The 23,920-nt window shown below is 53.2% G+C and overlaps 6 protein-coding genes across 6 annotated transcripts; 2 read left to right on the top strand and 4 right to left on the bottom strand.

Annotated features, from left to right (window-relative positions):
* Positions 1-923: 923 nt before the first annotated feature.
* On the bottom strand, positions 924-2,853 carry JN550_002234 (uncharacterized protein; the record flags this gene model as incomplete). The annotated part of the gene is made up of 3 exons (XM_049313507.1): positions 924-2,015; positions 2,085-2,662; positions 2,814-2,853. 3 exons carry the CDS (start codon positions 2,851-2,853, stop codon positions 924-926), a joined length of 1,710 nt encoding a protein of 569 aa, XP_049175525.1.
* Positions 2,854-5,512: 2,659 nt separating this feature from the next.
* JN550_002233 (uncharacterized protein) lies at positions 5,513-6,028 on the top strand (the record flags this gene model as incomplete). Its single annotated transcript, XM_049313506.1, has 1 exon — positions 5,513-6,028. The coding sequence occupies one exon, from the start codon at positions 5,513-5,515 to the stop codon at positions 6,026-6,028; it is 516 nt and encodes a 171-aa protein (XP_049175524.1).
* Positions 6,029-6,433: 405 nt separating this feature from the next.
* Positions 6,434-8,357, top strand: JN550_002232 (uncharacterized protein; the record flags this gene model as incomplete). Its single annotated transcript, XM_049313505.1, has 4 exons — positions 6,434-6,966; positions 7,016-7,278; positions 7,346-7,788; positions 8,238-8,357. 4 exons carry the CDS (start codon positions 6,434-6,436, stop codon positions 8,355-8,357), a joined length of 1,359 nt encoding a protein of 452 aa, XP_049175523.1.
* Positions 8,358-9,387: 1,030 nt separating this feature from the next.
* Positions 9,388-10,792, bottom strand: JN550_002231 (uncharacterized protein; the record flags this gene model as incomplete). Its single annotated transcript, XM_049313504.1, has 3 exons — positions 9,388-9,951; positions 10,307-10,584; positions 10,669-10,792. The coding sequence occupies 3 exons, from the start codon at positions 10,790-10,792 to the stop codon at positions 9,388-9,390; spliced, it is 966 nt and encodes a 321-aa protein (XP_049175522.1).
* A 6,058-nt stretch (positions 10,793-16,850) lies between these two features.
* Positions 16,851-20,183, bottom strand: JN550_002230 (uncharacterized protein; the record flags this gene model as incomplete). Its single annotated transcript, XM_049313503.1, has 1 exon — positions 16,851-20,183. The coding sequence occupies one exon, from the start codon at positions 20,181-20,183 to the stop codon at positions 16,851-16,853; it is 3,333 nt and encodes a 1,110-aa protein (XP_049175521.1).
* An 814-nt stretch (positions 20,184-20,997) lies between these two features.
* On the bottom strand, positions 20,998-22,686 carry JN550_002229 (uncharacterized protein; the record flags this gene model as incomplete). The annotated part of the gene is made up of 1 exon (XM_049313502.1): positions 20,998-22,686. One exon carries the CDS (start codon positions 22,684-22,686, stop codon positions 20,998-21,000), a length of 1,689 nt encoding a protein of 562 aa, XP_049175520.1.
* Between the last annotated feature and the right edge of the window lie 1,234 nt (positions 22,687-23,920).

Genomic DNA, 23,920 nt, shown 5'->3' with positions numbered 1-23,920 from the left:
TTTCCACGCATTATTCACATTTTTATCGGCGCACGAGATACCCACACCAAGGAAAACTGAACCTTTTGTATTATTTCTCCCGATGGTTGTGGGTGCTGAGTAGAGATAATACGGCACTACTCATTGGCCCGGCGCGGGTGCGTTCGGCTGGAAGAAAACGGGCGGCTTGGTTTCAGGGAGGTGGGCATGAAGCCCCTTTTTGTGTAAAATAGAGAACAAGCGCTGCGTTCCCGGTGACTATGATCCTGTATAGAAAATCTGAACGCCGTTTCAAGCACATGGCAATTGCCTGAATTGGACTGTCTCGAGACCCTGTGCAAAAAACGTGAGGCGGAGGAGTGCGAGACGCAACCACTGCGTCGATTCGAGCGATCTGGGCTACTTGTTCCTGCTCGTGGCGGTCGTAACGGATCGGCATGCATATATGTACGTGTGGGCAAGTCAGGGGCACGGAGAAAGCCGCAAGAAGAATCAAGAGGTGAAAACTGCATCCGATGCAATTGCGCGGCATGCTCTAGATACGCCATGTCCCAGTCATATCCCGGGCGGGGTGCAGGGGAAACACAAACGCCAGCTCCGCGTCGTCATCTGTATATACATATACGTACATGCCTTGGGTCTGCCTGGAAATCATTACACATGACGAATGAAGAAGATCTGAAGCTTCGCCGTTCTCTCTTCTTTTTCCTCCCCCTTTCAGATGCAGCCAGAACCCTATGCAACATGTAAGAAGAAAGAAGAAGAAAAAACACGCCTAGGCGATGGTATCTTTCCGGGGAAAAAAAACTGTACGCCTGCCAACGCCGTCCGTTTCATTCCCTCGAGACCCTCTGAAATCGAGGCCCGGTCCTGCTGGCCTTGATTAGGGCCGTCTATACTTGGTTTATTGCTTGTTTTGTCGTCTCTCCTGGACCTAGCAGATCCTATATTTGTCCGCCTTGGTTGCCTCGGTCACCCCAGAGCGCGTTCCCGACCTTCATCTGTGTTGAGTTTCTCGGGTTCTGCTGTTGTCTCCTGCTCCCACTGCTGGTGCTCGCAGCACCAGGGGGAGCTCCGTATCCCGCCTCCCCGTTGTCGTACTCCGAGTAGGGTTGATACGGACGATGAGCTTGGCCCGCTTGTTGGATTGCATTGCCTTCATAGTACTCACCCCTGTGGGGATCGTAGGCTTGGTCGGGCTGCTGCGTGTGGTGGCCATCGTTGTATTCGTCCCTGTGGGTGTCATCGTACGACGGTACCGCACCATCGCGTTGAGGCTCCTCATGGTACGGTGGGCTTTGCCTCCTTCGCGGGGGCGAGCCCGAGATACCCTGTGCGTTGTCGATCAGGCCTGCGCTTTCGTCGTTACGTCGACCCAGCGGGCTGTTTTTCCCGTAGAAGGTGCTCTGCCTAAACTCAGTCGCGATAGGCAGATGATCCGTGCTCTTGGCCCCGGGGTACGATTTCATGGGGTAACTCGTATCCAGACTGTTGTGGTTGGTGTTGTTTTTGCTGTAGCTGGGATCGAGATGGCGCTTCTTAACGCCCACGAAAAGCCAGCGAATGCCACGGCCAAACGCCTTCACCACGTCCCACAGGTTCAAAGCATCCCAGAATGCCTTCAGCCCAAAGGGGCCGCCCTGGGGAGCCCCGTGCTCATTCTCACGGGCAGCCAGGCCCAGAGCTGGATCCGCAACCGGGTAATAAGTAGGCTTGGCGCCCGGGACGTACGGCTTGTAAGAGAAAGCCCAAAGATGCAGAATGGAAAACAGCGCCATCTCCACGCATAGTAGCAGGGACGGTATGCCGACTTTGAGGTCTGGATATGCCATGATGTCGCTAGGGTTGACGATGTGCAGTGTAGATGTACCGACCGAGATGGCGCTCGACTGCCAGAAGGATAAGAAGATGACCAGTTTGATGGCGATGACCTTCAAGAAGGGCTTATGCTCTGCCAATGGTTCTTTCAGTTGTACGTAGAATTGGATTACGCAGTACATGGCAATGGTGACCGCGATGGACTCGACCACGAGAACCTGCGAGAAAGTCAGTTGTATGTCCTGCAGAATGACCGACAGAAAGGGGGCCTGTGTTGGGCAGCCTACCCAGATGTGTGCGAAAACCGGGTTATTGGAGCTTTCGCAATATCGGTCGAAATACTGCGTTACGACTGCGGTGATGGTCATGGCAACGCGGATGAAGCAGTAGTGGTAGATGCCAATCCAGACAATGTTGAACCAGGTCAGGCCGCTCTTGGGAGTCCTCCAGGGCCCACGGTCGCCGCCGCAGCATTTGGCCATCCAGTTGAGAGGCCAGACCCATGGCTTGACGGGCTGCATCTGCCTGAAGTATTCCTTCTGGTCGTGCAGGTCGGGGGCCATGTAGTGGCACATGAGGGCGAAGAAGGAGGAGATGGCGAAGGCCTCATAGCAGTCGCTAAGGACCTGGAAATACACGGCGTGCCAGTAGTACCAGATGCAGAGGAAGGCGGAGGCCGAATAGATGGGGACCATCAAGAGGATGCGGATGATGTGCTTCTGCTCGCGCGGCTTGGTGTAGTTGAGCGCATGTTGCCACATCAAGAAAAAGCTGGTCAGGATGGCGATGAGGGCGCAACCGCCGCCGATGATCAGGGCCAACTGGTGAAAAGTAAAGGGCCCTGCGATCTTGGTCTCGGAGCCGACTATGATTGAGAGTCGACGGTCAGCATCGTTCTTGGCGCCACGGCTCGACTCGAAGAGGCCGGCTCGGCATGCAGGAACAAGAGGGCCAAGACGGCATGGCGGAGGCTTGGGTTGAGCCGCATCTGGGGCGGAAGGGGAGGGGATACATACTTCGCATCTCCTCCAACGTCGAATTACATGTTAGATTCATTTTTGACGACAGCGCTGTCGGTTTCCCCCTCTCGCGCCCGTCGCTTGTTTTCAATCGGTCGTGGTCAGGTCGGGTCGCCCGCGGGCCCTTTTATCGATAGCGGGCGAGTTGGTGCTTTGTGCCAATGACGTCGCAGGCAATCCGGCCGCCGAGAGCGCTTCTGAACCTGAGCGGCTAATCTTCGAACGCCGGTCGTTGCCTCGTCCAATGCGCCGTCTCCCTCTGTCGTATAGGAAGAATATGGTCGGCCGGGAGTGTCGTGATGAATTTGTGGTGTCGTGTCGCTGGTCGCTCCAAGCCCGCCGATCGTGGATCTTTCTGCGCTGGGTAATCAAACGGTCGCATGAGGAAATACGATGGGTCGCCAAGAGAGCTGCGTCAGCTGGGGCAGCTCGGGCCCCGAACCGGTTTCTCTGTCGCTCTCTCGCGGCTTTGGCCGGCCCTTTGTGGGTTGCGGTGTGAATGTCGATATCCCGTCAGCGGGCGCAGAAGAGGCGGTGGGATTGAGGGGATTGTCTAACGAGAGAATGCCATGTATTGAGACGACGCAATCCCATCTCGATGTGCTGCCAAAATCTCGAAGTGTCGCCCTGTCGTCCTCGCTCGATCAATCAGGAGGCGCAGCCCGGCCTTTCAGAAAACGCCTGCGCCAACTCCAGGGTCCACGAGATTGCAGGGCACCTCGTTGTCTAACTTTTTGCTGTTGCGGGTTGGTTTGACAGGGGTCGACACGGGGTCTGCCAGGGTGTACCATACCATAGCACTACCAGGGGTGGCTGAGCCAGCATGACGAAACGGGGCGCCTTAGGCGGCCTCTAGCGTGCGCCAACCGCAACGTCAAGCAACGGGCCCGCGAAAGGCCCCCTGCACGTCCGACGTCTGTTCATTCGTAGATAGTTGCTCCCTGTGTGTCGATACGTATATATATCAGCAATGGGCGGCTACCTCTTCTCTCAACTACCGCCCGGAAACACACACACACAGCATCTTTCGCATCGCGGACCGGCATGGGATCCGTGTTACGTCGGGCAGATTCGTACACCTGACGTGCAGCTTTTACTTCACTCAACTCACGGGCATAGCCTCCTGGTAGTACACCGAGTTTCATTCCTTGAAGTCAACTATATACTCACAGCGCTTCCGACACTGGAAGAGGGGAGTCTGGAGACGATGGTCTCGATAAGTATGGTAATGCCGCCAGTTTAGTCGCTTCTCCCTTTGGCCCTCACAACTTGTCCATGGATGGTATTATAAACTGTTGCCCCACCCGTGGATCCAGAGCAACGAGTGGCCACCAGCAGCTGTCCCACTTTGTGCTGATGTATAATCACGGCCGTTCTCGTCGTCGTTTTCCTGCCTTCCAAAGACCTTTGATAGAGACGAGTTCCTAGTGTATACTGAGATCATCCTCCGCATGACCTGTAACATTTCAGGTTGATAAATTATGGTTGACAATCGCACGAATCTGACAAAGTTGACAACCGAAGGCAAGCTTCCCGGCGGCTCCGTCCCTGATGTACAATACAATGCGCCGTGGAAAGAACATGCGTACGGTCAGTGCTCAACTCAGGCTTTACCGTGATTATCAACTCCCGTTAAACAGTTATGTAGAAGGTCATGCACCGCTGGGTCGCTACTATGGCGGTAAATAGATCGTGCAAAGTATCTATGTATCGGTTCTTGTTATGGGTATCTGTGCCCTGTACTCATGTTTGACGTCGCGGTAATTCCAGGTACGCAACAAATCCCGTGATGCACGTAGAAGATATACTATCTACGTGACACAGACCATTCATCTTCCTCATCCAGCGCCTTGTTGAACAGTAGTGGCTCGCCATGGTCTGGCCCCTGCGCTTCTAACGAATTCGGCCCTCGAGGCACAACGTCAGATACTTCAACGTTTAGCAGACGTTGATGCTGATGTACATTCAGTCCACCCTTTATCCCAGGCAACTAAGAAGTCTCGCGCTCCTTGAGATGGACGGGCGGCGGAACCGCCGGTTCGCGAAACTAGCCGCTCGCTGACCGGGCATTGGGAGCTGAACTTCAAGAACAGGACATTGAGTCGCTCTTGTCGCTCAAGCGCCTGTGATTTCAGATGACCTTGCGGGTCGCTTAGAAGACAAAGTCAGCACTGGCGCTTTCGTTCGGATTTGCCCATTGCCAGGTTGGTCCAGCAACATTGATTCTTAGATTTAGTACTTACACCTCGTTTCTCTGTGACATTTTAGAAGCTGTGCTCATATTATTGATTCCAGTGGAGCGAAAAGAAAGGAAATGTTTACTGCCGACGGCTTGAGGTCCATGACTCTGAGAGGATCTATACTCTATTTAAATGATTTTAACGCTTTTTACCATGGCCTGATACCCTACAAAGCGCACATATACCAGATGCGATAATCTACGATTATTAGATAGCTTCAATTATTTGCGACTGAGATAATCTCAGTCCAGCTTTGCCCCTTCAGGATGCCTTGGCATTTGAGGCTACCATAGTCCTACTAGCGAACGCCACTGCGATTATCGCAGTGTCGACATTAACAGCATCACGTGAGTGGGGGCAGCTGAGTTGGATATATTCCACGTCGTAGCCTTGCACTTGTGAGGTTCTCTTAGTTAGTTCCTTCGCGCACGCGTGAAAATCGTTGGATATGCCATAATGACTCGTCTTAAGGGTAAAAGCCGGTCCTGCTACAGCTTGGCACACAGGCTGCACATAGGCTATGGCCAACAGAGCATGAGATCCACAGACTCCTCCGCAGATCAATGGGATGAGTCAATACCGCGGACGGTGAGAGGTCTTTCCCTGCTCGATACAATCGACCTGGAAGAGACGGCGGAAGGAACTATCTCTTCAGCACAAAGCCCCTCCCAGGGAGGCTACACGACTAGCAACCCTTCTGGAGCTGGCCGAAGTTGCCTAAACCAGGGTTATCGAAGGGGTAGGCAAGATAACGAGGATGACTACGACGGGGAGGATGGTCTCGGTGTATATCCTTACATGCCCCGGGACCAAGCGATCAAGGAGACAAAGCGGAACCACTTTGCTTGTCCTTTTCATAAACGTGATCCCTCAAAATACGGGAGCTGGCGTGACTGTGGTCATCCCCACAGCTCTATTGCAAGCGTCAAGCAAGCAACGACCTCCAAGCAGCCCCTTTCGCGCGTTTTCTAATGCTTTATGCAGACGGCACCTCCTGGGCGTGCATACTCATGCTCATTCTGTCCCTTGTTCCCGCTGCGTTGAGTCTTTCGGGACCGTTCAGCAACTAATAGAACATCGACGATCGAAAATCAGCTGTGACCTTCAAGATGATATCGATGTCAAGGAGGAAGGTGTAACAAATACCGATCATGCCCGCATTTCGGATATAGTTGAAAGTACAACCACTAGGCGGAGGTCTGACGCCACCAAATGGCGGGAAATATTTCGCCTTCTTTTCCCAGGCGCTTACATCCCCAGTCCTTGCACGTTACTTTCACAATGTATATAGTGTGAGTGCTGCTGATATTTGGTTTAGCCCACGAATTTAACGTCACGAGTTTTCGCCATGAGCCAGGATACATCTCATCTAATAAGATGTACCAGTATTTTGCACCTAGGGAGGTCAGAGAATGGCTACCGCAGGTAAGGGAGACCGTCACGAGAAACCGGTCGGGCAACCTGGCGGCTCCAACCGAGTATGCGAGCCTTGGTGCAGAGAGTCTCCGCCCGGTAAGCTTGTGGTTGTTGCATTCTTTCTTGCAGCGCCACCGCGATGCCATTCGAGTTAAAGTCGAGCTCGCAACTCGTCAAGCCCAGACTGGTGCAAATGACTCAAAGCACAAAACTGTCGCTTCATCATCTTTAGGCAAGAGGAAAAACGAGAGCAGGAAACAGAGTGCCCAAGACAGGAGCCGAAAGGCATCAGGGGACGATAACAGTCCAGGTGAGGATGGTGAGGATGACGAGGACGATCTGCGTGCCCCAAAGGCAGCGCGCCCAGATGCAATTCCTGCTTCCGGCGAACCCACGGAACGGCTTGCTTGTCCATACTATCAACGCCGTCCAGATCTATACCATAACAAACCGATCTGTGTGGGGCCTGGCTGGTGGAAAGTCAGCAAGGTGAAGTAAGCTCTCAGAATCCAGTATCAATCACAAAATGCTGAACGCAGCAAGGGAACACTTGTTCCGTAAACATACGCTTCTGAAGCACCAATGCTATCGATGTGGTGACCCGTTCGACGATATTGGTTCGTTGAAAGCTCATTGCCGACTCATCATTGCTTGCCCTTTAAAGGAGGTGCCAGTCGTCGAAGGCATGGACGCAGAAATGCAGGACAAGGTAAGGTCTAAGAAGGGCCAGTCCAAGCTCACGGAGCTCCAGAAATGGAATGACCTGTATCAGACTCTTTTCCCAAAGGAGGGTATTCCTATGCCTTGTAAGTTAAGATATTCACGGTCCTGCTCTACATTACTCTATACATGTCGTGCTAAAAGGACCAACAGACTACAGCCAGAGGAGCCAGTCTTTTCAACAGGCGGCAAATCAATCTTCCGCCTGCAATGAAGTTGACGACGTTCTCATGCTGGGAAAGGCTGTCGATGACTACCTCCCTAACCTGGTCCGGGAGTATCACGCCTTGTCAGGTGATGAGAAACTCACATTTTCCGAAGAAAAGGCGGTAATTAGCGAGGCATATGTATCTCTCGCAGAACCTCTCTCTTCTTCCGTCAGCCTGGAGAATATCCCTAATTTCGTTGCGATCCTCGATGAGCTACAGCACCCTACCGACCAAGACATCCTGTCCTTAGATGCAATGCGGAAAACTGCTGCCGGTGAGAAGAATGGCGTGGAGCCATTGACTGCTGGTACTTTTGGGGCTGACAAGATGGAGAGCTACGATTTCGAAGAGGGTTATTCAGCTTGGCGGGTGGATACGGAAGATGACGTGAGTTTCAATCAAGCTATAGCAGCTTCATTGGATGCTGGGACGTATTCCATAGAGAGCCAAGGGAATGAGGTAGAGTCTTCTGTATGGGCCTAAAACTACTGTATACAAAAAAGAAGGCCCACACATTACACTAAACAAAAATGAGGGCTTCCCTACCAACTTGTATTCAACCAGTATCCCCTTCACATTCTTTTTTCCAGCTTCGAATCTGGCATGGCGCCAACGGACTATTCCTGTCCTTATCCATATCACAAACGCCATGCTCCGAACCACATTCCGGCTTGAGAAGATGATCTGCTCTATAACCACGATCGCGATCTCGGGCGTCTTAGCACGGTGGAGCGTTGTAGACGCGTTCAAGGTTACCAAAGCGCCCAATAAGACGTCCAATCTCCACCAAGCCACTCCAGCCCGCCCTTTCGAGCTAACGCTAACTCCCAGCCCAGGGCGCACCCGGTGAAGGCAAGGGCCTTGTCGCTGCGTTGCCGAGGAGGCTAATGCCGACCGAACTCTTAGTTATCGGCAACGTGGACAGCCGTGCAAATAGCTCTCCTGGGCGAGCCTGACCCTGGCAACCGCGGACTTGGCCCAGTTGTTACGGGTGGGCATGGGGTGGGATCACGGGCGAATCGCCAGGATGCGCGACCCTCTTTTTCAAGTTTTCAAGAATTGATCTTCAGCAGAGAGACTTGGGCCGACCGCAGCGGGTGGCTTGATTGGCTGTCAAGTAAAGTTTTTATCCCTCTGGGTTTGAGCGTATACACCCATGAATTCCGAAGCCAGCGTTTGAAAAAAATGCGGGATGATGCAATAGTTGCCAATCCTCATAAACGTATATGCGGCTTTATAGCAGCCGTGCCCCTATTACTTGTCAGCCTGCAGTAAATCAGATCAACATTGGCCCGTAGAACGTTTCGGTCGGTCTATTGCAATCATACAATAAGCACCTTGAAATGCATGTGTTGGCTCTAGATTTGTCCAATACTTCAGTCAGTCTTAATCGGTCGTCGTAGCCGGGAAGTAAAGCGTGCACGTGTAACTGATTGGCAGCCGATGTGTAGAGAATGACAATTGAATGGCAATTAACTTCGTATACGCATTAGCTATGTATTGTGTGCTGTTGTCGATAAATTTCCGGACAATGAGTGGGAGTTTGACAAATTCCCAATGTCCTAACATGTAGTTTCATGGCACCACTATGTACAGTTTCGTTGGCCATCCAACCGCATAGCACGATGTCGCGGGCTGCAGTTGTGTATCATCGCACCCCAAATCGTACGAGACCCTGCTTCTCTTCCTGGTTCTGACCGGTGTAGTGTATTTGTGGTCGAACCTAGAGTAAACGCCGTATCTCACCTTGCCTCCGGTAAAGCAAACCATGGATGATTCATCGCAAATACCCCGGCGGCAGTCAACCATAGATCGATCTGCCAATGGGACATTCTAGTCTTATTCCAATCTTCCTGAAACGCCATCCTGGTATCTCGAAAATGCAACGCGTGAACCAAAGCTCCGCTTATGCGTCTGCGGAGTCTCGCTGCATCCCATCAACGGCCATGTCCAACATCCATCTTTTCAGTTAACGCGGCTTGAGCCTCAGTCTCCAGTGGGGTCGGGATTTGTGGTTCGTAGGACTCGTCTCGAGTAATCCTGGTCGTCACGTAATGTGTTGATACTCTCGTGGCTCTTGTTGTCGAACCGATTATAGATGTTCGCCGCGTATGGATCCATGCGAGGATCATGTGGCATCAACCGACTGCTCCTGCGGCCCATCGAGTTCCCTTCGCCATCCCATACCGATGCAAAATCTGTCCTTGGCGTGCTCATCATACCCGCGGAACTACCACGGAAGCTATTCTGGTGTTCCAGCATAGTCTCTCCTTGGTTCTGTCTCTTGCGTCGAAGCCACACCCAGACTCCAACGGCCCCAAAGATGACCACGCCTCCCAGAACGCCGACTGCAGTCCCGACCGCTGCCCCTGTGGAAATGCCCTTCTGGCCCGTACCGACGTCGTTGGAACTAGCGCTCGAGTCCGTGGAGCCTGTCACGGTGGGCATGACCGTTACGGTCTTTAGAATCACGTCGTTTCCCTGGGTGACCGTCGAAACATAGGTTGACGGCGACACAGTAGTGGCCGGGGTCGTTGCGTCGGTGACAGCCTGTGAAAAATCAGTCAGTTACAACGCTTCCCCTCAAAGTGCTTCCAAAGAAGAGAGATAGGTGCCACCAAGAAGAGATAAGAAAAGGAAATCAGATATGGCATACAGAAGAGGTGGAAGTTTCCTTCTGAGCAGTAGTAGGGTCAGCCGTGACAGTATTCTGTACGGTCTGAGTGATGGTGTTCTGATGCCAGACACTGTTAAAACCAAGCTCCCTCCCGTAAAACAAGGACCGTCTAAGAAGAAAATGCCACCATGACCAAAAAAGAAATTGCATGGAAGAAAAATGCTGCAGCATCCATGCCACAGCCCAGTGGACACCTAATGTTGAGGACGCAGAAATAAGAACACTCACCTGCGTAGTCGTACCCGCCGCCGCTGTCGTCGAGGTGTCAGCTCCCAATGTGCCTGCCGCTGCCTTGCCTAAGGACAAGTATCCGTAAACGCCGCTGCCACCGCACTTGTCTGAGGGGTAGCCAGGACAGTCCGTGTCACATTTCGACGTGTCAACTTGAACTGCTGCGGCTGGCGTGTAGTCACTACACCAGCAGTTGCTATCTTGCACGATAGCGTAGGCATAGCTGCTTCGGCAGAAATCGGAACACAGCCCATCAGACTGGTAAATACTAGAGTCTGCAAGGGGGGTCAGCGTTCATGTCTGGTGCGGATCAGGGATTCCAAGGAGATCCAGAACAAGGACTAAATTAAAATACTCACTGGCGTTGCTCGTCGTTGTAAGCAGGCTGGCACAGTAGGCTATGGTTGCGCCCAGGGCCGGACTCACCCAGCTGAGGAGAGTCAGAAGGGCGACGAGGCGCCCTAATTGTGGTGAGAAAGCCATTGTCCTATGTTGATCTTCAAGAGATTTGTAACTATTAGGCAGCACAAATTAGTAAAAATGGATAAGAAATGGAGATGGTGGAAGGTGGGTGGCATTTTGAGCTTTGTACTCGGTAATGCGAGTGGTAAGGTGAATGGATTCCATTATCTTGGGAAATCTCAAATCTATGATTGGAAGATGGGAGCAACTCACAAGAGCGGACCCTTCAACCAAACGCTCTTGCAATTCGGTAACAGGATCGACGGACAATAAGGAACTCCGGTGTCTGCGCAATACGTATTGCAGCGTCTCACAAACAGGCCATGTCACGGACCAGAAGTTAGCCAGAATAAGCCGTTGCAACTGGTAAATTGACACAGGTCAATCTCGCACGTAGCAGTGGCAGTCGTTGGTGGGTATACTGCCAGCAGGACAAGTCGTGGTCTGGCTGGTTGAAATCCAACAGACGTGACCGTATCAAGGTGCTTTGGAGTAGGCGTTACGGTACGGACAGTGCGGGATATTGTGCCAGGATCCGGGTTGTCCGTGGCCCAGCGTGGTTGGCTTGCCTTGGTGATGGGAGAAGACGCTCAATGCCTTGGGGGAACAAGAGGCAGAGAGGTGTGATCACGACGTTGAACAAACAACAGGCGGGCGGCGTCTCGAGAGAGAAGAGGTAGCGGAGGGGGGAAAGGGAGGGCAACAAGGCGCCTAAATTGGGCCAGGATGGTATCAAGGAAAAAGGTTATCGGGTGGAAGCGCTGGTGTGTACATTGACCGCACGACTGAGGAGACGCAAGCCAAGAGCCGATCGGTGACAGGGTCGCCTCAAGGCTGGTTTCCCTGCTGTCTGCCTGTGTCTCGCCTGCAAGCAGGTGGAGAGACAAAAGAGAGCTAGCACAGACACGAGGTGACTGCGGGCTTGCAGTGGTGTGGGGGACGAAGCCGTCACGCCGGGATGGGAATCGCAGAAAACCGGTTGACAAAGCGAGCGAAGGGGTCGAAGAAGACAAAATGCGCAGGCAAGCCTGGGGGAACGAGCGAAAGAAGACGGCCGGAAGAGTCACGAAGAGCCCACGCACCTGGGGAGAAAGGAAAAGGATGTTGGAGAAAACAATTGGGCTTGTGAAATCAACATGGAATGCGCGGAATGGAAGAATGGGGGACAGACAAGATGACAATATCCATGCGGTTAGGCCCAAATACTAGCAAACTTGGACTTTGTACTGTGCAGCGTGTGCCCCGTACACGAGCGCGAGAGGGCAGGGGTTGGCTCGGGTTGAGCAGCAACTCAGTGCTGTCGATACCCCTTTCGGGCAAGGATTGTTGGATTCAATCATGATCGGCCGTGGCGGGCTGGCTTAGGTTCACCCATCCTCCCGGTGTTACAGTACTGCGTATCTCACTTCACTTCACTGCTGGCGGTTCCTCCTTGCCTCCCATCCCAACTCCATCCCCTTGGAGCTCCAAGCTCCAAGCTCCAAGGTTCCCAGGTTGTCGCTCAAGCGCACTGTCAAGACCCGGCGCGCGCGCTTCGAGCTCTCGTGTCGAATAGGAACGCGTGTGCAATGTCCTCTCTCTCGCACCTCAGTCAGCAGAGTTTCAATCAGTGCTTGTAGAAGGGGCGCTACAGAACGCCGCGTATTACAATGCATCTGAATCACACCCGATCAGAAACTTGCAGTCGTCCGCGTCCCTGCTGTACTGTGTACCGTGTGTGTGCGCGTGTGTGTACCAACCACCATGCATGCGTCTGGGAATCCGGTAACTCGTATGGAGCTGTACGGGTCAGCCCATCCACCCAACAGGCGGTTGGTCCCATATAGCAGGCCAGCAGCTGCTCCAAGCTCGCGAGACCCGGGCGTGAGGCCAGGGGTCAGGGCAGTTTTTCAGTGGGGTGGAGTGAAGAACATGTCGTCACCAAAGAGACGCAGGTGCCAGGGCAATGACCCAGCAGAAGGGCCAAGCTTTCCGAGAAAAGTCACCTGAAGCATCGCCACCAGAAGACAAGATCGATTCTGCGGCGCGTCGTCGTACACAATTCCCGTGATGATACTGGCCGTACCGTAACTCATGTAGGGTAACTTTAGGGGCCAAAAGCACATGGGGCCCCAGTCGGTAGGATTCGCACATTTCAGGCACCATGGGAAAGTAAACACAGCAGCGACATTGCTCCTCCTTTTGCGACAAATCCATCAAACTCAGGCCCGGTTGGCTACCTAACTTGCCTACCCACTGTGACTAGGGCCTTAGGTACAGGTCTAATGGCTCCCGCGAGCCACTTGTTTTACCACGACGTTTGGAAGTGCGACAAGACCAAATTGCCGTTCCGTTGCCTTTTCTCGCGGGCCTCCTGGGCGCTCGAGACACAACCAGATGAGTTGCGCTACGGGACGACCAAGGCAGCCACAAGCTTGATCCGTCCCTTGACTCCTCGCTAGAAATGCCTCCAACGCCAAACTTTGCTCTTAGCCCCTTGCTGATGCAAGCTACTTTAAGTACCATTGCCCTCTTCGGCCACTTTCCTCGCGCAGCGCCGTAGCCTCCCTGGGTACTGTAGCGGAAGGCTTGCGTTGCTCTTGTTCGGACACTGTCCAGTCTAACGAACTACCTGTCTACTATGGTACGCTATGTGGATTAGTAGATGAAATCTACGAGTTACATACATCACATACTGTACTTTCCGCACCTCTCCCGTTTAGCCTCAACTACAGTTGGATGCCTCGTCTAGAGGTGCCGGATTGTTATACTCGACGAGAGGCCCAACTGCCACCCCACCGGACGCAGCAAGCAACCATGTCCACCTTTGCCTTTGCATTGCATACATGGGTGGTGCATGCGTCTGCTTGCATCACGACATGCTGGACCAATTCATGGCATCCCTTGCCAACACAGTGGTACGCGACACCGTTTTGAGGTCCGCCTGGCCTGTCAGAGGTTGACAGGATCGTAGTACGGGTTATGACCTCGCTACATTTGATGCCTGTCCACGGGTGTCTCCTCAAGTAGCCTCCCTCCAAAGCCCAGCTTGTCCGCACTTGAAGCAGAGCGTCACCAATGTTGATTACCTGACAACCTACGTATCACGTTTGACAGCGGCAAACAGAGACAATGGCTCGCTCCATGGACGGCTGCGCCAATACCCCAAGCATCTCGGCAAACCCCACAGCTTCACACCCTCCCGTATGCTGCCTGAGCGAGGCTATCTGCAATGCCGATTTTCTGCTCAGCAGTGCTTCATGTGATTGATCAATGGCTCGTATCTTCGTCCAGGGTCCACCCCCTCCATCAAGCCCATCATCAATACGGATGGCAAGGTGCGAATGATGTGATGTTCGCTTTCCAGGGAGGGTTCGCCCACATTTCATCGGTACACGATGTGATCTACGACTGACGCAAGTGCGTCTTGACCATTTAAAAACTTGGGGCAGTCCATCGTCAACAAACTTTATTATAGCGCCTAGGTATGGGTAGACCTGGTCGGAAGCCAGCTTTCTCATCAATGTGATCTTGCTCCCGCGCCGAGCCAGTCATTGTTCGAAGATGCCATGCCCGAGATGGCAATTGGCGACACTCTCTGTCGGTGATCTGACTAGTCAGAAAGCGCTGACGAGGCCGACTGATAGCTACCTGTCGTGCCTCATGTGGTGGAATGATGTTACCACTCTGACTGCAGTACATCTTGCTGCCCACATGCAAGACGTCAAGGAAGTTTTCGGGATGAACGACGGACCAAGCCGTGTTGCGTGTCACTAACAACAACACTGCCATCTGGCGACTGACATGCCTAGCATCTTCTTACGCGTTGTAGCGTGTCTTTTGGTTCGGTAAAGACCCGGCTGCTAACTTACCGCATAGTTGGAAACTTCTATCGAAAGACACCTGAGAGAATAACTTCCAGAGCAACCCGGCTGGCCTGTACTATGTAACGAGTGAATCGGTGCAGCGGATGCATGTGCACGGTTCTTGTTCCGTACAAGGTTGGAGTTCCACGCACCCACTCGGTATTGCCAAAGTTTAAAACCCCGAGCGCTGACTATCGTGGCCTGTTGGCGACTTGATATGCATGCACTTAATCTATTGATTCCAGGCCGGTTGCTTCTGGATAGTCCAAGTTAGTCTGCGGTCTGGGTGGTCAGCGAAAACTCGCGCACCATGGTTTGTTGCAACCTCCCGCCATCGATGACGCTGACAAGAACAAAGCGTGCCCGGCAGCCACATTCCGTTTCAGGCCAGACTCCCGTCTCCGGCAAGGGTTCTTCCAAGGCTTCAATCTTCCTTCCGCTCCGTGCCAAGCGATGGCCCGCGATTGCATCTGTGTTAGACATATTTCCCGCATAGGGCTGCGAGTCACAGGACCGTTATGCCGATATCCTGGTCTCGGGGCGGGAGTAGCTTCCGATGTCTGCTGCTTTTCGGCGCAGATAGAACATGGCCTATATCGTGCGCGCTATATCGTGCAAGAGGGGACAACGGTGTCTTCCTCGGCTCAATCTATATCTCGTACAGGACGGGATCCCGGCTCAATGCTGCGATAGGACCCTACGCAAACCGTCCCTGCCCACTCATACCTGATTTCAACATGATAACGTTCTTGGGTTTTGGAGCCACTGCACATGCTTCCAGAAGACTCAATTACACGGGCCACGATTTGATGCCCCTATCTTGCACTTTGCAGCCGTGTGCTTGCCTGCTGCCGACCATTCACAGTCCTGGGGATCTACACCAACAGTCGTGAAGTGCTCTGTGTCAGGTGAATACAACTAGATTTACTGTGGCTGTGAAAGTGAGGCAGTTCCAACACCGCGCAAGGGGCAACTAGTATGCCAGATCCAGTGTCCTTTAATTCAAACAACCTTACATTGAACCTCAAAAGAATATCTGCCTTTAAGTATATTGTCTCCTACGATGGAGCATATGAATTGGCTGTCAAGCATTAGTCGGCATGAGCCGTTGTCAACAAGTGTGCACTGATCACATTCTGGTGTGTCCTACAGTTTACTATAGGCCATCCCAGCAGCCAGAGGTTTAGCTATAGGCATGGATTTGCCGGAATGTTTTCCCCGCAAGTGAGTTTGGACGCAAAGCTTGTATGCAAGGCACAAGGGGCAGCCAGGATCGCAGGGAGAACTCTCGCACTTTCCTTCGCATGGCTGGGTCCACGAATAGTAGCGATATTATTATATCTGACATACATACACACTGAAACACTGAACAACTGCTACGACCTTAGGTAATCACGGCGCTTCGGATCCTTCTGAAACAACAAAATCGAGATCAGTGTAACCTGGACACTGTGCGCGGCGTACCTGGGCTAGGGGCACCCGAGGGAGGTAGTTCACCGCCCGGTTCCCGTGCTAGGAGGCCACTAGCTTTAGCACTGGCCGTGGGCGCGCTCAGCCGCATCGCCCAAACAAGGCGATGGGTTTTTCTTCCCAGACGCGAATCTGGAACGGAAAGGGATAGGATAGGGGAAACGAGCTGGATTGGCATCGACACGTTTGTGGGCCGGAAGAAAAACGCCCCCCACTAGATCAAAATTCCGCTGGATCCGGACTTTTGATGATGATCGACTCCTGTTCCTGGCGTCGATCGGTATGGGTCCGAGATCTTGTTTGCAGGGAAGCCTGTCCGCAACGGGTTCAGGCACTCTTCAATAATGATAAAAATGGATCCCGTACGATCAATCGTCAGCAGCGTCGTCAACGCTAGGGTACAATTGTTCTGTACCCAACGCTCTACGAAAATCTTACCCGGGCGGCCGGTTGCCATGTTTACAAAGAAGGATGAAAGGCGGGCTGACTGTGCCGAGAGACGTTATTGACTAAGCGGACTCTGTTTCTCTCACTCGTCCTACGGTATCGACGTTTTCCACTACGGATGGGTGATCGTGCAAAGTTAATCGGACAAGACATTGAGATGAATACATGATGAATACACGGCTCTACCTAGAAGATCAAAGACCAACGCAAACAATGCCAGCAACGCCCCTCCGTTCCCAGACCTATATCTCCCCCCTAGCCACGTAACCCTGTGTAAACAATAATCCGATCCCATTTCTCATATCCCAGTAATAACATCAAGGCCGCTCGGGACTTGCGCTCCGGCTCCGGCTCTCGATGTTCTCTACCATCGCTAGGACCTTTGTCTTTGGGCGTCCGGGGGTTTCCAACTTGACTACCTCGGCGGTCCTTATAGGTGACTCGCTATGTCCGGACGTAGGGGAATGACGAGGTGAATCGAGGAGGGGGTCCAATGCTTCGAAATCATGGTCCGTCTCGATGCTTAGCAAGCCTTCCGATACGCCTGACACCGGCCGTTCAATGGACGAAAAGATATCCGTTCCTAGGCCTGAATCAACCGTCTCTCGATGCAGAGGCCTCTCCTCAAATGTGCCCAACTCCGTACCCAGTCCTGAATCGATAGTCTCTCTCTGCTTGCCCTTGTCCAGCACCTCTTCATCGTGATGCTCGAAGTCATGGCTAGACCTGGCGGCTGCGGGCGCGTCGTCCCGAAGTTCGTACTTCTGAGGCACTTGCTCTTCCTCAGTGCCAGGGTCGATGACCACTACGCTCTCTCCACTTTCGACGTCGGGCTCGGCATTGACCACACGCAGGCGCTCCTTAGGCACCGTGAACATGACCTGGACCAACCTTTTCTCGACCGCCTTTTCGATATCCCAGTCGTCCTCAAACTCACCACTATTAACGCCTGTCCTTCTACCAAGCGGTAGATCGTCTTCGGCATCATCGCCGGCCTCCCAGGCACCACGGCCGCCCTTCCTTCTGAACATGCCCCCAGCAGCAATACTGCCAAGGCCACCTAACCTGGGGTCATAATCCGAGGCTTCTGCCATACTGTCTCTGATGGGACTGTCCCTGTCACTGATGTCAGGGGTCGAGGCAGATGGTGTAGATCCGCTGAAGACCCGGCGTAGACTGCCCAACCACCCGCGGCGAGGCTTCAGCTTGCTGGGACTGCCGGGTACATCATCCTCATCGCCACCATCGGGCCTACCCATGAGGAGTGAAGGTCCCTCGGCCTGCAAAGCCGGGATTGATTTCGCCGTGTGATATGAAGGCTGGCTACCATCCGAACTGCTTGTACCCTGCCTTCCTTCCGCAGCGGCGGTGGCTGCACCGATGCCAAATCCCGTGCGGAGGTACGAGCGGCCTGAGCCGGAGCGTGAAATATGACTTCGATTTGAGTCCGACAGGTTGCTGTTCGTGCGGCAATCGTCGTCGGCATTGTAGCCCGACCGCGTTGACTTGCCGGTATTCCGTCTCGTCGGCGATATCCGCCCAGTACCACCAGCGCTATGTGTTGCCATACGTCCTGTAAGTAGCGCATCTGCGGCATCAACATCTGACATCCAGTCCTGCACCTCGGGGTCGGTGCGAAGCCGCCCTTCAGGGCTTGGACTTAACGATGCACGACTTGGTGGTGGAAGGGATAGAGGTCGTTCGTTTGTTGGAGTCATGAACGGATCCGAATATTGGGCACTGTCGCGATTTGACTCTTGGAGCGGCGTTTTGGGTTCCTCGATGGAATGTGCCTCTTCGTCTGCTTCGTATATTGGGTGAATCGCCCCTGACCTCTGCCCACGGTTTCCTGATGGATGATCGTACGCACTGGAGGGTGTTGGTTGGTACTGGCCCAGAGCCGCCCTTGGAGCAACTGGTTTTCGCGCGATGTGCATTGGAACAGGATCATAGACAGTGCGGTTCATGTCCATGCTTCCACGCCCGCTGCGCAGGGTCTCGTAACCTAGCGACCGACCACCGGTCATGTAGGGATCGTGACCACCTGTATACCAGAAACCTTGATCATCTTCTCTCTCCATCATTGGTTCATCTTGGAGGAAATGGGATGTATCCTGCGCGAGCGACCGGATAACCTTTTCTCGCCCTGCGTACTTCCATCGCTGATGCCACCGATAGAGCAGATATACCAGAATGGCAATTAATATTGCACCCAAGCCTAGTCCCAGCCCCAGACCGAGGCCCAAACGCCTCTTGTCAGCATCATCCGCACCAGATGAAGCAGATGCGTCTCCGCCTTGGGATGCGTAAGTAGGGTTGGTATAGTCTTCTGACCAAGACATGCTTGTAAGGTTGAGGAACATGGGCAGGCCGTTTGAGCTCCCTGTTTGTCTTTTTGATGTGCTTCCAGAGGTGCTGATCTCGTAGCCTCCATAGACCATCATCACGTTTCCAGGTAAAAGTGCTGCACCATGTCCGTAGATACCAGAACCTATGGGCTGATCCTCGGGGACCGACCACTGCCAGTCGCCGCTACCGCCATAGCCAACTCCAATCTCCAGAATAGCCAGCTGCGGTGATGCGGCTTGAGATGTACTCCCGACCCAGCCACCAAGCATGATCAAGGCCGTACCATCCTCATTCAAAACAGCGGTATGGCCTGAGCGGGCATCTATGCTTGTGGCGCTCTTTATCGCCAGTTCAGTGTTGCTTGAGCTAGAACTCGCCGTACTGATGCTTACGTAGCCCCAGCTTTCCTCGGGTAAACTCCAAATTGCGGCAGTACTGATGTTCACAAAGGCAGCCTTTGTATGTCCGCCCAATAATACGTAGTTGACTTGCTGGCTCGCTACTCCTGATTTATTCGATATGGAGGGAGACAATCCGGTCAAAGTAAAACCTGCCTCGGGAACCGGCGGACCTTTGTTCTCGACTGACTGGACAGTATAGGCGGAGCTGTCAGACTCAGAAGGGGAGAGTTTGACCATCTGGTTTGAATAGGCGGCTTGAGCTTGAGGTGAGGTTGCGTTGATGGTGGCGTTCGGACACATGCCACCATACACGTAAATGCTGGCTGCTTCCATCACCGGCTCAAGTGTGGTTGAGAAACTTATGCTGCCACCAAGAGATCCTGGCCCGGCCCATCCAGATGTGGTGCCAGATGTCGTTGTCTGCTGCATCCATGTTGCCGACGAACCTGACTTGGGAGGGTCGAGTTTCCACACATTTGCGTCGCCTGACGACAAGCAGTCTCCAGCGTAAACGACCAAAGTACCGTTGTCAGCGATGGTAGGTGCGAACGAAGTATTGCTGCTTGTAAGGAAAGGCAGCTCGGCGGACAGAGACTGGAATGTCAGGGCTGAAGATTTGATAGTTGTCGCGATGTCGAGCGCTAATAACTCCACGGTGTCATCCCGAGGCGCGAAGATATAGGCAATATTTGAGCTGATGTTCTGCTGTAGTGGAACGGTATTGGCATCTGGGAGGAGTATTGTTGTCGGCGTGTAAGGTAATGTTTGCGCCAAGGCCGTATCTGCGAGCATCCAGACTGCGAACAACCCAGCGAGACGGATGGCTGCCGGCGGCCATGTCGAGGCCAGCCATGGAACACCACAGGTAGGCTGCGATGTCATCCCGAAGGGAGAGAGCATGGTCTCAAGTCGCCAGCATTATCCACCTGCCTTCAAGCCGCATAAATCAGGAAGGACGAATAAAAAGGCAGACAACTCGACGGAAAGCTGAAAGCGACGAGGTCTTAGTTCACTGCATAAGAGCCGGGACCAACAAGCGTTCGGCGGGGCGAGCAGTGATGAGTTGTCAAGACGGGGAATCCTGGTGTGCACGGGGCAGAGGAAGGGGTCTGACAGGTAGTGTGAAGATCAACAAAGTCCCAGCTGATGTTGACCGTAGTACACGGCGGGCCGACACCGTTTAAAGCAAATATAGAATGCTGTGGATATCCTCTGATGGTGAACTACTCGAATTTTGGGGGTTTTCGGCCGCTTCGAGTGGTGATCTACCTGGAACTGTTCTGCAAGCAAATATAACTCAAGAAAAAGAACCCCATACTCCGGAACTGTGGTCCCAAGAGTCGAGAACAGGCAGGATGGTCCTATGTGCGGAGGTGGGTAGAGGGCGGTTGGCATGGCAACCAACGCTCACGGCCCCAACCGAGTATTCCGAAATAGTGCGACATAACGACCTCTATCACGTGGCAATATCCACTACATTATGTGCAGCCTCGATTTGCACGCCTCATCCATCCTGCAAAGAGGGATGCACACAAGAGCCAGAGATTTGGGTCAATAATATGGGTCTCAATTTGATTGATAACTAACAGTAACCTCTAACACCTTGAAGCCCAACTTACGCGAAGCCTTGAAGACAGACTGCGAAGCAAAAATCCCCAACTCGGCCTCTAACTGCGCCATGTCTTTCCCCGTGCTTCCGAGTGAGTAAGCTTACTCAAACAGCCGACTTGTTCGCCCTCAAGTCGCTCTGCAGGCTCCCAACGGTTCTCTGGAGGATCAGATTGTCGTCGTTCGATTTCTTCAGAGATTGCAACAATGCCTTTAGAGCACGCTCGGTGACATTACCATCCAAGTCCCGCGGAATAGTTCCTGCGAGCTCAGTCCAGGAGAAGTTATTGGGCATCAATGACTGGACCTGGGCCTCAGCGGCCTCTGCGCGCTGTCTTACTTTCTCTTCCCTGGCCTTGGATTCCTGCAGTTCTTTCTGCAATTGATCGAGCTTCTGGGCTGTGTTTGCTTGGGCGGGGGTAACTGATGCCCTCATATTTTCCACACTAAGACGAGACAGGTCAATTTCGCTTTCTAGTCGCTCCTTTTCTTTCTGCAAGGTGTGGACATGCTGGGCTTGTTCCGTGGTCTTCATGAACAAATCGCGGCGGACATCTTCTCTGTTCTTGTTCTTCGACTCCCATTCACTAAGCCTCTCAGGGAATTTAGGGGCCATCATAGACACTACAGTTGGTCTATCTTCCATCATTCTGGTGTACTTGGTACCAGGGCGGTCAGCAAAGGCTGGTAGAATGAAGATTGGACCGCGGTCGCTGCCAGAGCCCTTGAGTCGATAAAAACGTGTGATGAGGTCTACAGAGACGATGCCACGCTCCGAATCAGTAGGGACATCGTGAAGAGTTTCACCGGAGACACCCATGGCTCTGACCTCGGATTCGGTGCGTTCAAGGTGGTCTTGCTTCTTGTCTAAGACCTGATGCAGATATCCCAAGACATCGTCTCCCGCGTTGGCCAAGATCCAGCGATCTTGAGGAAACACAATCTCCCGGCCAGAACGACCGTCTGGACCGTGCGCGCTCATATGCTGCAATGGAATTACTGCTTCGCCGCCGAGAAGCTCGAGGCTGTTGGCATAGGCAATCTCGAGGTCATGCATGCGGGCTACGAGCTGCTGCGTGAAGACCAACCACTGTCCAATCAGGGTGTTCTTCGCAATGTCGAGCTGCTCCGCCTCAACCTCATGCTCAGTCGGCAAGATCGAAAGGAGGCCGCCGGTGCTCGAGAATTCGTGGTCCAGGATCTCCAGGCAGTCATTGGCGTGCCGCAGGATGTTCCAGTGCCGCGCAAATGGTTTCACGAGCCGCTCTTCCTGGTAATCCGCCTCCTCCTGGCCTCGTTGGGCGAGCCACTTTGCATCCTCGGCCTTGACTGAACGCTTAGTCGTAGGATCCTCCAGAGGACAGTGAAACTCAACGCCAAGCGTATCACTGTTGTGTTTAGTGATATTGACGAGGCTGTTCAGGGGGCGGTGGTGCTGTGATTCCAGGGACTTGTACGGCTCCTCTAGGTCATTCAGCCAATCAAACGCTTCACCAGCCACGAAACTCCGCGCACAAGGCTCGCCGGCGTGCTTGTTGTTGATCTCCCCAGGGCCTTGCGATGGAGCGATTTGCGCAATGAGATGGGTGAGGGACTGTGCATGCTTCTTGAGCGCTGCGAGCGTGGGCGGCCGTCCTGGCGTGGATAGATAGCCACAGTTGACATGCTTATACATCTCGATATTCTGGGTATTATTTTCCCTGAGGAAAGCCGCCTGGTAAGGCAACGCCCAATCGGTGGCCTCGATATACGGCCCATCCACCTTGTAGGGGTCTTGCACCTGAGGTTCCTCCATGACGAAAGACACAGCAAACGAGTTGGTATACGAATATGAAGCGCCGGTCTAAGGATTTACTCGAGTGGCTACAGAAGATTTCAAATTCACAAGAAGGCAAATGAGCGTGGCCTTCGTCGATTCTTTGTTGATTCATCTATCTAGGGAGAAAGGCGCCTCATCCCTTTCACAGGAATGTCCGAACTTAGCATGCCTCATTCCATCACAACAATAGAAACAAGAAGCGTGCCTGAACAAAGGAGCACACTGTGCTGTGTTCGTTTGGAATGATACCTTCTGCCCGGCTCCTGCTTGTCGCATCTTGCGACAACACAAGCAAGTGGGCAAGTATGTTACCCCTATGCAGACGTACTGGTGTGGCTGATGGAGAGTGACTAATACCTGGCGCCACGCAGAGGTGACTGGGCACAGCACGCCAGCGCCTAGAGGCATGCTGCACAAGGCTTGGACTTTGGCGGAAGCATTTGGATGTCACTGGGGAATGCAGCCACCTAAACCATTCAAGTTGGCAAAGGGCAAACGGCATGGTAGCGTTAGATTTCGACAACTGTCGTCTGTTGGAGGCCTTCACGGCGAGCCCGAGCTCTAGCAGCATGTGCAGCACTTAGTTAACCACACCACCCTTGAGCTTGATAGCCCACACTTCTTTTTAGTGCATGTGAAAGAAAATGTTACAGCAGTAGCTTCGGCGAACTACTCAGAGCCCCGCATCTCCAACTCTAAGGGCCTAGACTGGGAGAGACCAACAACATCGGTCAGAACCTTAATACCAAAGGAAAGGTGTGTTAATCTACGTGCGTCAGACAATGCATTCGGTTACTCGGCGCAGCATCAAACAACCACGAGGAACAGATAAGAGGCCGCCGGTGCCACATGCAGAGCGCGGGGTCTGACCTGCACGCAATTGGGTTCGACCTTTTGCAGTCCCTGAACGCGGGGCGGGATTAGGGTTAGCAGTTTCGAAACGTGACGTGCTGCCGACGAATTGTACCGGTCTCACGATGGCCGCCGTCTTGCACGAGGTAATGCGTTGTGACTTGAGCCCAAAATTCAATTCCACGCTAGAGTCGAGTGTCAAAGAGTCCCTAGGGGGCTAGCTCCGACATTGGATACTGAGGGCGCCGCAGGTGAGGAGAACGAGTTCGATCGTGGGAACTGGGTGATTACGTATATGTCGTGCACCAGGTGATTTGCCCTTGGGTGTTGGCATGGGAACAACATAAACGGGATCGCC

The sequence above is a fragment of the Neoarthrinium moseri genome, assembly GCF_022829205.1.
Source record: "Neoarthrinium moseri strain CBS 164.80 chromosome Unknown scaffold5_Wmoseri_CBS_16480, whole genome shotgun sequence".
Taxonomy (NCBI): Eukaryota; Fungi; Ascomycota; class Sordariomycetes; order Amphisphaeriales; family Apiosporaceae; genus Neoarthrinium; species Neoarthrinium moseri.
This window is presented reverse-complemented; position numbering and strand designations above follow the sequence as displayed.